Consider the following 12,819-nt stretch of genomic DNA (forward strand, 5'->3'; position numbering starts at 1 on the left):
TGACTCTTTTTGTCCAGTGGGGCCCACGAGCCTTTTAACCAAGCCCTTTGTTAGAGACAGTTTTCGGGCTATTTTCGACCCTTTGTCCCTTTGGACCCTTCGGTTGGAGATGGCCTAAAGTCCTCATTTTAAGGCTTAAAATATTTGACAACTTAATAAAGCAAAACAATAAAATGAGTAGAAATTAGTTTATGCATTTGGTTCTCATCCTCAAAATGAAGGCCTTAGAAGAACAAGAGACTTAAACAAAAAAAAGTAAAAAAGATAAGATTGCAAAAATGACCCTGGAATGTACAAATTGTTACGCCATTGATCCATCCGCTCGTCAAACTATTAAATTAACCATAATTTTCTAACGGAAAAGGATCCTCGCCGGATTCTTTTTCTAGGGATCCTGGAGATCCTGTGATCATGATCGTTCATCGTATATCGTACGGTTAGTTTTCGTTAAGTACTATTTATATTTAATTTTATATTTTAAATTTAAAATAATTTCTGACCACACGATATACGATGAACGGTCACGATCACGGAATCTCCAAGAAAATGATCTTCCTTTTCTAACATACCACTCAGTCGGCCAATTTTTTGCTTACGTAAACACCAAAATGTCTTGTAGGTTATTTTTCACGGAATTGGATCCTCTCTTGAGCAAAGGCTCGGGATCCTCTTAACCCACTAAGATAGACCGTTGGATTTTGATCCCATGTTTGTAGTTGTTGGATCAAAATTCAATGGTCCGTCTTATTGGGTCAGAAGCATCCCGAACCTTTCGTCAGGAGAGGATCCAATTCCATTTTTCACCCCTCCTGCTCCTAATACAATTTAAGCACCAGAAGGTCCGGAACCTTCGACCAGCCCCCACCCAAACGAAAAACCGCAATAACATGTTGTCAATTGTTACTTGAGAGCTCAGTTCGAAGAATCCATGGAACCTGAAAGCAAGGGACTCAAGACAGCTGAAGAAGGAGAAGGAGACTACATTGTTATTTCAGAGGTGGGACGAGGCTCTTTCTCCACCGTGTCAAAAGCCGTGCACCGCCAAAGCGGCCAGGTGGTGGCTCTCAAGCAGGTCCACCTCTCGCGCCTCAACCGCCACCTCAAGAATTGCTTGGATTGCGAGATCAATTTCCTGTCCTCCGTTAACCACCCCAACATCATCCGCCTCCTCAATTCTTTCCAGGTTTTCAAGTTTTTCTGCGTCGCGGTTAACTGCACTGATTCTGACGCGGAAATGCTATCAAATAAATATGTTGTCGATATTGTTGATATTATTGATATTGCGAACATACACTTGTCAATATGCGGTCGGTTTGGTTGTGGATACGTTAATTTGTCTGCAAGTGCAGTTAACCGCAACTTACAAGTACTGTTTAATTTGGTTGCACGAAGTTGAGCTTATGTCTTTATTGCAGGATGAAGGTTGTGTATTCATGGTGTTGGAACTCTGTGATGGGGGAAATTTGGCTGCGTATATTCGGCGTCACGGAAGAGTTGAAGAACATATTGCCAAGAGATTTATGCAGCAGCTCGGTAGCTTCTTATTCGTATTGTTCCCTGTGAATTTGTAATGGGAATCCACAGCGCTTCGATTCTCTGGTCTGAAAATCTAATCAATTTCTTGTTATGCTTGCAGGGGCGGCGTTGGAAATACTACATTCGCACCACATCATTCATAGAGACTTGAAACCAGAGGTAAAAACAAGAGTCTACTGAAAGATGGGAACAAAATGCAGTTTCATATTCGTATTTTTTGAACTCGATTCTGTTGATTTTTTCGCTCGCATCCAAATCTGTAGTATTGAATTGGTTTGTTCAAAAATTGCCTACATTGTGATTTTGTTGTACTAGAACATTCTACTCTCTGGCACTCAAGATGATGTGGTGCTAAAGGTAGCTGATTTCGGTCTCTCGAGGTAAACTCTAGCAGAGAGATCCTTATGTGGAAATTCATCCGCTAACCCGTTTAGTATGATTCAAAAGCAACCAACTGTGGTAGTTTCATCCCTTATTACCTTTTCTTTTCTACATTGTACAGAAGTTTACATCCAGGTGATTATGCCGAGACAGTTTGTGGATCCCCATTGTACATGGCGCCTGAAGTTCTTCAGTTTGAAAGATATGACGGGAAGGTGCGGTCTTGTCTATAACTGGTGCCATTTTCCCCTTTCAATCACGATGAGTCAAAATTGACGGGTTCAGTTCATAGGTTGACATGTGGAGTGTTGGTGTAATTCTTTTCGAGCTTCTCAATGGTCGCCCTCCTTTCCCTGGTAGGACTAATGTTCAGGTACTAACTTCTGCTTTTCATTGTAAAAGGTCCCTTTAGTCACACTTGCCCAGATCGTTGATAAATTTTACTTTCCAGGTGCTTAAGACCATCAAGTCATCCACATACCTTCCTTTTGACCAAGTCATCCTTTCTAGACTGCATCCTGACTCCGTCGATATGTGTTCAAAACTGTTGTCTCGAAATCCAGGTTTGGCGTTTTACCTTCCTCAGTTTCATACGTCCTTTCTAGATCGCATCCTGACTCTGTATGTGTTCCAAACTGGCTATGCATTATGTTTAGCTATTCTCTGATGTATTTGATGCGCTGTTGCAGTTAAGCGCCTGTCCTTCAGTGAATTCTATTCGCACAGGTTTTTTCAAGGTTTTTGAGAAGAATCGAGATGCGAAAACATTTACAGGAACACAAATGTTGTAGCACTCTGTACATAAAGTGATTTTACTGTTGTGTATGATTCCCAAACCGATAAATTGCGTTAGAAGAGGTGTTGAACTGAAATGTCAAGATTCCAAGCTCCGTTGTGCAATTTCGCTGTTTAAGGTAATTGTTTTGGTTGTAACTATGAGCGTAGAAGTTGCAAGTGTTCTTCTCGTTCCTGTTATGCATCAAGTAAAATTGTGTTTGCAGGCGTAGTGTTCCTGTGTGTTTTCGAATTTATGCATACATAGGTCTCGGGTTTGAGACTTGGGAGCAGCCTCTCCATAAATGGAGGTAAGGCTAGCCGACATTCACCTCTCCCAGACCCTGCGTAAAGCGGGAGCCTTGTGCACTAGGTACGACCTATAGAATATCATCAGGCATCAGCAAATGCGATATAAAAGGAGCTACTTCTTATTTACGAGATCATTCATATCAGCAAAAGCATCAAGAAGGATGCGTGTGTTCAACGAAATCAGGTCTAGCCTACAGATCTCAGAGATTAGCATATAGCCAATAACGGCATCAAGGATTAGCTTCCGAATTTTGTGTTCATGTGTAATCTACATTCTCACAGCATTTCAGCAATGCTTGTTAAAAATTGTCTCGATAACGCTCTGAGCTATAGGGTGATAAGTCTCGCGAGCGGCTGCAAACACCTGTTTCGCCAAAATCTTCTCTTCTTCCTTTCCATTGCCTTCCACAAGAGCACTGTAGAGGGGGACAAGGTACTTCTTCCTCCCAACTTCCTTCAAAGTTCTTTCCACCTCGCCGAAGTAGTCTTTGCACTTGGAAGCAATGGCCAGCAGGAGAAATGTCACCTTCACGTCATAATCTCTCGATTCTGACAGCCTGAAGCGCGAGTTCAACTCTACAATCTGCAAATACATAAATCATGATGAGACAACATAAAAAGTTTGGTGAGATTCGACGGTAAAATGGGAACTGAAGCTGACTCAGAAATAAGTTCTAATAATTGACAATTATAACATCTTCGGTTCTGAGAAAACAAGAAGATCTGTACATAAATTTAACTTTTCAAATATAGAAAGAACACGAAAACGCGAAACTTACTAAGCTCAGTATGATTACCTAGGAATTGCCACAGCATTGCAGAGCTTAAACAAACTAAGAAATTAACTACAAAAAGTGTGTTGAAGGCCGCTATAAAATCATGGTAATATGAAAATCTTAGAAGAGAAGAAACACAACAGTACCTGTGAAGGTTCAATAGACTTGGGGAGGTTCTCCAAGTAGAGTTCCCACTCCTGCCCTCTCCAGTCAGCAACTTCATCCGCCCCTGGCATCCTACCAAACTTAAATTCATTTGCCATGGACACAATCTTTGCATATATGTTAGAAACCGGTTCATACGCATCAGGAGGGATACCAGTGCCCTCAGTCCACAACACTAAGTCAACCTCTTTCTCTATTCCAGGTAGGTTTGCTTTCAGAAAGTCGAGAAATGTATCGGTATCAATTGATTGGAACTTGAAGGTGGCAATGTATTTCTTCAGAAACTCATCAAATGCAGGCCTTCCAACCTTTATATTTTAAAAATCAAGTGCCAATCAGATCGTCTTTACAGGTCAATACCAAGAAACAAAAGATGTTACGATTTCAACATACCTGACGTTCAATGCGCCACAGAAACTGGAAACCCTTTTCATATGGAACTTCAGAATACACATCATCTGGATCAACTCCTTCCTGGTTGGTTTTCAGCTTTGTGACCTCCAAGTTATCCTTGAACCTCTCCATTTCCTTATTCAAACCCCGCCAGCCAATTCCAATGTTCAATGCAGCTCTGTCCTCACCTTGCACAGCCTCAACAATTCTCCTCTCAGCATACGTCGTGAAACCCTGTAGCAATAAGTAAAGATTAACACCCTGATCTCGTTTCCAAGAACAGTATGCGCATAACATAGATCAACATAATCAACTACAACCGGAAGCTCGTAATCAGTAAGACATTCATTCTTCACATTCTCCTAACCCTATACGGCATTACTCCGTCAAGGATTCACACATTGAGGTTTTAACAAGACAAAACTAAAAACTGGCCTCAAATGCACTGTAGGCAGATAGTATTACGTCAAATGAAGAAAACAAGCATCTCAAGATTACAAAATTGATCAATTTTGAACTTAGCACCAATCAAATGGGCAAAAACAAACAGCATCTATCTATTGAAATTTTCGACCAAAAAACCAAGAATCTGAACCAATTGATAATCAGGAACTGAAAAGTTAATGCCACCAAACGAATGTATGAATGTAAATTTTGGTACCTCATTCAACCAAAAATGCTCATTAGTCTTGTTGGTGATCAAGTTCCCAGTCCAGCTATGAGCCAGTTCGTGCGCCACCACCTGCGCGCCGCTGGAGTCGCCCTTGAGCACCGTCGGCGTCAAGAACGTCATTCTCGGATTCTCCATTCCACCGTACGGAAAGCTCGGCGGCAGCACCAAGAGATCGAACCTTTCCCACTCGTACGGCCCAAACAAGGCCTCCCCTTGCCTGATCATGTCCTCGGTGCTCGCAAACTCCGTCGCCGCCGATTCAAGCACCGCCGGCACCGCCTCAGAGTAAACCCTAGTTCTCGGGCCCACCTCCCGGTAACCTAGCTCACCGACGGCGAACGCGAAGAGGTACGGCGGGATTGGCTGCTCCATCACGAACTCCTCGACGACCCTGTCGTCGGCGCACCATAAGGCGTCGCCAGAGATCAGCGCCGACCCCTCACCGGGGATTGGGTCGCGGCGGTCCACGTGACGCGCGGACATGACGGCTGAGAGCTGGCGGGGGACATTGAGCTTGGCCGCGTAGAGCACACGCGCAGCGGGAGTGTCCTGGCAGGGGAAGACCGAGCGCGCGTGGATGGCCTGGCATTGGGTGTAGACAAACGGCAGCCGTTTGTTGAAGGTCTGGGGAGGGGAGAGCCACTGGAGGGCGGAGGAGGAGGGGGAGGTGGAGTAGAGGATCAAGACGGAGAAGGCGTTGGAGAGGGTGAAGGAGAGGTGGCAGCCCTTGACTGGGTCAGGAGGGGAGATGACGTAAGAGATAGGATCGGAGGGGTTTTGGGGGTCGATGACGGAGTGGATGGTGAGGGCACGGACGTCGAGGGAAAGTGGGCCGGAGTACGGAGCGGGGAGGGTGAGGAGGGCGGAGGCGTGGATGGTGGAGGAGGGGAAGTCGAAGAAGAAGGAGAGGGAAATGTGGGTGGCGAGTGGGTGAGTCGAATCAGTGAACGAGTGAGGGTCGATGGGCGCCATTGAGTAATGTTTTGGGTTTAGGGCGTGGAAACGGACAAATGCTGAATTTAGAGAGAGAGAGAGAGAGAGAGCAATAACTATTTTTCTTCAATTTTCTGATTTTTTTTTTCCTTTACCTTGAACTTTTTGGTGGCAGAATCAGCCGCGGGTATATATGCTAAACGTTTGTGGTTTTTCCATTATTTTAGGGAGATTTATTTAAAGGTAAATTAATGAAAAGAGTTTGAAAATTTTGAGTTTTAACGATAAAGGATAAAGTGAATCGTACTATGATTGACTTTTTAGTGTAAAAATATGGTTTTTCATTAAAGTACACAGTACTTGGAGCTTTTCGTTAAAGTTCCATTTATTTAATGGGTGTGATATTCACACATCCTTTTTACTTCTTCCACATCTTTTTAGTTTTCGACCATCAGATCGGATGAATTGAAGAAAATCAATGAATAGAAATTAATAAGAGGCGTGTCAGAAGTAAAAATGGGTAGGTAGATAGCACACCTCTTATTTGATTGAGATTCTTAGATATTTTAATTTTTTTAATAAATTTAGGGATATTTAATTGAAATTTTGTATTATCCATCTAACCTCTTTTTACTATCTTTATTAACTTCTTACATAATTATCATCAAGTACAAAATAAAATTAACAAGAAAAATAAGATTTATTTATAAACTCATACCCAATAATGAAACCCTAACCATCACATAATTTTTTTCCTTCATTCCGCTATGGCAAAAATCCTAAGACGCTCTCATAGAGAAAAACAAGCTCTTTTATTGGATAAACGTTAATTTTGAAGTTTAGGATCCTCTAACTAAGGCATGAATCGGTCTATGCAAGAGTTGGATTATTGATTTATATGTCATATACTAACGTTATGATTGTTACGAGCTGTATAAGTTTCCCAAGTCTTTTCATGTTCATTTTGGACAATGTTTACCAAGGCTTCTACTTAATTTACATAACATAATTATGACATCCTGCTTTCTTTTAGGATAACAACTACATACTTTGTTTCATTGTTTTCGCATTCTTCTCAGCTCTTTTCATTTGATTCTTCAATTCACCGTCATTCTAACTCTCTTCATTACACCACCACTTTTTGACACACCATGACCCGGAATGTCCACTTAGACACCTAAATCGTGATGTGTGGGGCGACACCTGGAATGTGACGAAGCCTTAAAGTGCAGTGATGTGGAAAATGTGAATAAATTAAAACCTAAAAGTGACTAATCTAGAGTGCACGTGTAAGCAGGATTGAACTCATGTCACACAAGTGATGCTAGAGCATAGATTGCAGTAAAAAAAGAGTAAGCACATTTATACCAAAACGAGAAGTCTCCTACATGACAACTTTTACCAGCAATCTTCATTGTCACGAAACCTCTGCCACTAAAATCCTGGAGGGGCGAAAAACAAGGATGAGTAGGCCTAAAAAATTAAGTTTTGTAAAACTTTTTCGAAAAGTGTATCAAGTATCAAGTTGAGTCCTTTTTTTATTATTAATAGATAACATCTATGTATCATATAACTTCTTCTTTTTTCCAATAATTTGAGTATATTCTTTGGAAATTCTCTTGATAGTTACAATATTCGTGGATTGTAGGAAGAATTGGAGTGCATAGACCTCATCCACATGTGACAGGTTTTAAGAGCAACTCTACCCTTTAAGGTAATTATTGCTCAGGCTATTGAGCAAATGTAATTATTGTCCAAGCTATTTAGGAGGGGAGATACACTCGACAGTTACTAATCACTAAGACAATAATTGTCTTTGCTCAATAGTCTGGCTATTGAGCAAATGTAATTATTGTCCAAGCTATTTAGTAGGGCGGAGTTGCTCTAAATAATCACTCAAAGCGTTTATTGTTACACGTGTAATTGTGTAGTAAGATACAATGATTTAATTAAGTAAATTGCGAAAGAAACAATGGTATGCGTATCAGCAAATTTCTTCCCACCATTGTATATTAATGATTAGGGAAAATAATTACTCATCAGCCAAGAATGCACTTAGATCGTATAGTACAAATTGCATCAACGCATACAGTACGTGATGAAACAAATAAGGTCTGCATGCTCAGGATTAAGAATGATACTCATACCTTATATAATCACATTAGTAAAAACTCATTTGGATGTGCTTTTAAAATGGCTAAAAGCGCTTTTAGAGAAAATATTTTTTTGTTCCAAAATCATTTAAATTGTTTTCTGCAAGAAGCACTAGTTATGTGCTTTTTATAGCAAACTTGCATTTTTACTAAAAATTGATTCCAAAAACATTTCAACTAAAAACGCTTTCAGTTATTTTGAGAACACATCCAAACAAACATTAAGTCAACATGCCTAATTGCAACCAAACACACAATAAGCAAAACATATACGATTACACAAAAGAACTCCCAGGCTTAATTATTTAACGGCCCAAAACTTCACGATCCAACTTCACAGAGCCAGCCCAGATAATATTACCGGGTAACTGCAGGCCTGCAGTGGAGCCCACCTTCACCCCCACACCCATCATTCCGAGAGCAACTTTCCCCACTCTCTCTCTCTCTCTCCATGGAACAAGGCATCGAAGGAAGCTGAGAAATTCAAACGCAGAGAAAGCGAGCTTTCTCTCCCCCCACCCCCCCCCCCCCCCCTTCTCTCCCAATCAAAACCCTTTCGCTCTGAAACCCTAAAAAAGCAGAAGAACAAGATGGACGACTACACGAGGGAGATGATGGACCTCAAGACTCTCGTCACTCGGACCCTCGAGAAGAAGGGCGTACTCGCCAAGATCCGGGTACAATTTCAAATTCCCTTTTTGCCCATTCCCCCCTTTATCTTAACGTTCGTCATCTAGATCTCCTTTCTGTGATTGCGCAGCTGATTTTACCCCAAAAACGAGGTTTTTCCTCGGGTTCTTTGCGTAAATTTCCCCCAGCTTTGTTGACTTCGGCTAGGGTTTTGCAATTTCAAAGCTTGTCTGCTTTTTATTTGCTTATCTGTAATTCGAAGCCTCGGATTTTGAGAAATGCGATGCATAATTAGGCAGTGATTTGTGAATAATCGAACTTGTTATTCTGGTTTTTGGGTTGTTTTTATGATTAATTCAACAGTTTTGTTTTGGTAGGCTGAGTTGAGAGCAAGTGTGTTTGAGGCAATTGAGGAGGAGGACAAGGTCATCGAGAAAGACGAAGGCTTGCCTCCAGCATTGCTTGGTAGCTGCAACGATCGCGCTAAACAGCTCCACGCTTCTCCTTCGGGTTCGTCTACTAACTCAATGCTTATGCTTGTTTAAAACCTTTTGCTCATCAGTTAAATTTCACTTTGACATGCTTGTTATAGGAAGGTTGCTTACGGCACTGATATGCGAGTACTTAGACTGGGCGCAACTAAACCACACGCTAAAAGTTTATCAGCCTGAGTGTAATTTGGTAATCATGTAAACTTTTAGTGCAGAAAGTGTCGGGTGTTTTCAGTAAGTTTTGAACTAATGTGTTGGCCATCTTATGCTAATGGATGTTGCATTTATGTTTTGCTGAATTGCAGCAAAAGGATTCTTGGAAAGCTGAGTTGAAGGACTTTAGTAGCAAGAATGGATATGATCTTAACCGAAATGGAGATAGTGGTCCTTTGCTTTTGGATGTGCTTGAAGGATTTTTGAAATTTGAGGTTTGGTATTATTTTCGAGTTAAAACACAAAATTTTCAAGTTCATTTCAGAATCTGCATTAGGACTTGTTTTTCATGGCAATATTTTATTGGCTTCAAGGTACATTTACACCAATTGTTATGTCTTATCATGTAATTAAGGCTTAGTTTTCTGGACGTAGTACAGATTAATTAAGATTGCATGATATGTTCTCTGGTTAGGTGTGGGCACTTTTCCTCTTTTTCTTTAAACCTATTGGTCAGTTATAGGATGGGATTAATATACAATTTAGAGGTTCAACTGACCTAGGGAAAAAGTTCTCTGGCTATAAGAGAAAGGGGATGCTGGATTGATAATGAAGGAAAAATACAAATTTCTTTAGCTTTTGTTTTGTTTGTAATTATTCCTTTGGTGGATTGCTTACCACTAGATTGTTTTACTACAGAATCTATCTCAATCAAGGGGTACCGGAAGGAGGCTAACGACTTCAGAAACAGAATCCCTGTCCAATTTAGATTCTCGCAATATGAGAAGACCTTCTTCGTCATCTGTTGCTGGTGGGCTACCTCCACTAGGAAGGTGCTGATCTACCTTACTGCCCCAATATTACGTGTTTGATTTTCCCCTTTTATTTTGTCCTTCAGCTCTTAATTGATATTAGTTTGTTGGTGTGCTTATGCTAGGCCTGGTGCATCTTCCCAGTCATCTGGTGAGTGACAAGGCTATTTATTGTGTCTTCCCTTTACATGATTCCTTTTGTTTCTCTTTATCTGATACATTGTAGCATATTCAGATCGAAGAGGTGGGTCCTCCATGTCTGGCTACAGGAAAGATGACTACAGCTATAGATACGACAGTGATGAAAGTCCAGAGGATGTCATTCGAGCTTCAAGTGCAATGGAAAACCTCCAGTTGGATAGAAAAGCTCGCAATCTAACAACATCTTGGCGGTATGTTCTCAGCCCCTTTGTGTTATATCCACGTTAAACTAAGACTAGTTGACCATAACAAAAAACAAGACTAGTATAAAGCTTTCTTTCCAAAGAAGCTGAAGAGTGATGAGAAATGGTAGAGAGATGGATTTTCAATGGTGTTGAAAATCAAAATAGGGCTATTTGCCATGTGTTCTGTTTCTTAGGTGGTTTAATCCAAATGTAAGTATAAATGGTTGCATTTTCCATGAGATCATATTGTTTTGACCAGCCAGTAAATGCACAGAATTTACCAGTGAATGACATGCTGACCCACCCTCCCCCCCCCCCGCCCCCGCCCCCGCCCCCGCCCCCGCCCCCCTCCTTCCCGGTGTCATGTATAAATGAAGGATGTGAAATTTTGAAACCTTGTGATTTAAGGTTCGTTTTAAGTCATCATCGAGTAGCATTTGTATTCAAAAGAGTTAGGAATCACACTTCTTGTGCATTGTTCTCTTAGCTTCGTTTGCTTGATCTGGCTACAGGCACGCAGGAGATGGAATTAGTGAGGATGACGGCAGGGCTGACCAGATGTAGCTGCACGATGACAACCTTTGTATAACTGCACGTGTATTTGATTTTGTGTATTTCACCCGCAAATGATAGGCATGTTATGTAAGATTATACCCTATTCTGATTTGATTTAGTGCTTTGTTCGAGTGCTTTTTGATTGATTGTAATTCCATTTTCACCATTTCTTGAAATATAAATTAGTAACTGCTTCGTGCTTGCAGTTTTCATTATAATGAAGGGTATGAAATTTCATGCAATTCTTAAGGTTGAGCCATTGAGGGGCTTATTCTGTGATCAGCTGGAGCCAAACTCAATGAAGGGGGCTTTATCCTCCATGAGACTACCACATTTCCAGCCTTAGTAAAAAATTTCATCCCCAATGAGCCGGAAAATGAGACTAGATCTATCACTGGAGCTAACAACTTCCTTTCTTGGGTAGCATAAAATCGGGCTACATCTAGCCCCAAAAAATAGTGGGTCTCACGAAATAAGTAGCAACCATGTGAGCAAAATTCTATCATTCTCTCTTCACTTGCAAATACATTTATACTCTCTTTTTATTATTTTTTAATTCTTTTTTCTTACTTATTTTTCTTACAATTTGGCTTATTAATGATTGTTTTAAATTCCATAAGAATTAAAATTTCAAATTGATTTAACGTTCATAGGCATTTGTGGGTGAAATTTTCAAATAATTTTTTTTTTCAAAATTATATGATACAAATTTACCAATAGGTGCTAGGTAAATTGATGTGTTGTACTTGAAAATCAAATTATTCAGAGGGCGGAGTGGGGGGTTGTATTTTTCAACGGATGAGATTGAGATAAGATAATCTAATCTAACAAATGATTCATAAGTAATGAAATCTAACTTTATCATAATTTGAACATTTTTAGGTTGAAAGGTTCGTAAAAAGAAATTTAAGATAACACGTATAAAAATCAACTTAACAAAAGTTAACACAAAAAAATAATATGCATAATCAAATGACTACATAATATATAGCTTTATATAGAGTCCGAAAGAAATAGCTCATCATTCGGAGAGATTTTTTTATAAAACTCTAAAGATTATTCGGAGCTCTAAAATAGGCTATATCCACCTTTTTTTCAGCTCCATATAGAGCCCCTCACTGGGAATACTCTTATATATCTCTCTTTAGTAATCAAAGCTGTTATCTTGAAAGTTGGGGTCCAAATAATTGAGTAATTTTTTTTTCTTACAACAATGTATTTTACTATGGTTGTGTTTGTGTTTGGTACGCTAAAAGGAATTCATGATAAATTATTTTTCATGTCTTTTTTCTAGGGAAAGCAAATGCAAAAGTTCTTTCTCATGTTTAGTAACAATGGGAAAATAGTAGGAAATTACTGCAGTTTTAATTTAATTAGAAGTGTGATTGTTTAAATCTTAGTAGATTGTATTTAATATTATGTTCTAAATCTTTCTTGTTGGACTTTGTATTCCTTATAGGACAAAGAAGTATGTTATATTTTCAATAAATAAAGGCACAAAGTGGTGAGGATTACACCACAGAAATTCCCCAATTCTCTTCTCTTATCTCCTTGTGTCGCAACTACCCTATTCTCTCAATTTTTTTTTTTGTCAAACGATAGATTTTTCAGATTAGATTTTAGATTAGGGAGTCGACGGAGTTCAAACCAACACCGTGGTACAATGGCAACAATAGAAATATCATATTTTTGGATA

At 39.9% G+C, this 12,819-nt stretch overlaps 3 protein-coding genes across 3 annotated transcripts; 2 read left to right on the top strand and 1 right to left on the bottom strand.

Annotated features, from left to right (window-relative positions):
* Positions 1-778: 778 nt before the first annotated feature.
* On the top strand, positions 779-2,835 carry LOC126630751 (serine/threonine-protein kinase ATG1t-like). The gene is made up of 8 exons (XM_050300918.1): positions 779-1,183; positions 1,416-1,533; positions 1,637-1,695; positions 1,852-1,916; positions 2,039-2,132; positions 2,210-2,290; positions 2,369-2,480; positions 2,607-2,835. Exons 1-8 carry the CDS (start codon positions 929-931, stop codon positions 2,660-2,662), a joined length of 840 nt encoding a protein of 279 aa, XP_050156875.1. The 5' UTR covers positions 779-928; the 3' UTR covers positions 2,663-2,835.
* A 264-nt stretch (positions 2,836-3,099) lies between these two features.
* LOC126630748 (leucine aminopeptidase-like) lies at positions 3,100-6,099 on the bottom strand. The gene is made up of 4 exons (XM_050300911.1): positions 4,999-6,099; positions 4,338-4,571; positions 3,926-4,252; positions 3,100-3,586 (listed from the first exon to the last, which is right to left on the bottom strand). The coding sequence occupies exons 1-4, from the start codon at positions 5,980-5,982 to the stop codon at positions 3,290-3,292; spliced, it is 1,842 nt and encodes a 613-aa protein (XP_050156868.1). The 5' UTR covers positions 5,983-6,099; the 3' UTR covers positions 3,100-3,289.
* A 2,400-nt stretch (positions 6,100-8,499) lies between these two features.
* On the top strand, positions 8,500-11,341 carry LOC126630564 (protein TONNEAU 1a-like). Its single transcript, XM_050300696.1, has 8 exons — positions 8,500-8,773; positions 9,104-9,236; positions 9,319-9,407; positions 9,523-9,645; positions 10,070-10,203; positions 10,308-10,333; positions 10,418-10,574; positions 11,081-11,341. Exons 1-8 carry the CDS (start codon positions 8,687-8,689, stop codon positions 11,130-11,132), a joined length of 801 nt encoding a protein of 266 aa, XP_050156653.1. The 5' UTR covers positions 8,500-8,686; the 3' UTR covers positions 11,133-11,341.
* Positions 11,342-12,819: the final 1,478 nt, after the last annotated feature.

The sequence above is a fragment of the Malus sylvestris genome, chromosome 7, assembly GCF_916048215.2.
Source record: "Malus sylvestris chromosome 7, drMalSylv7.2, whole genome shotgun sequence".
Taxonomy (NCBI): Eukaryota; Viridiplantae; Streptophyta; class Magnoliopsida; order Rosales; family Rosaceae; genus Malus; species Malus sylvestris.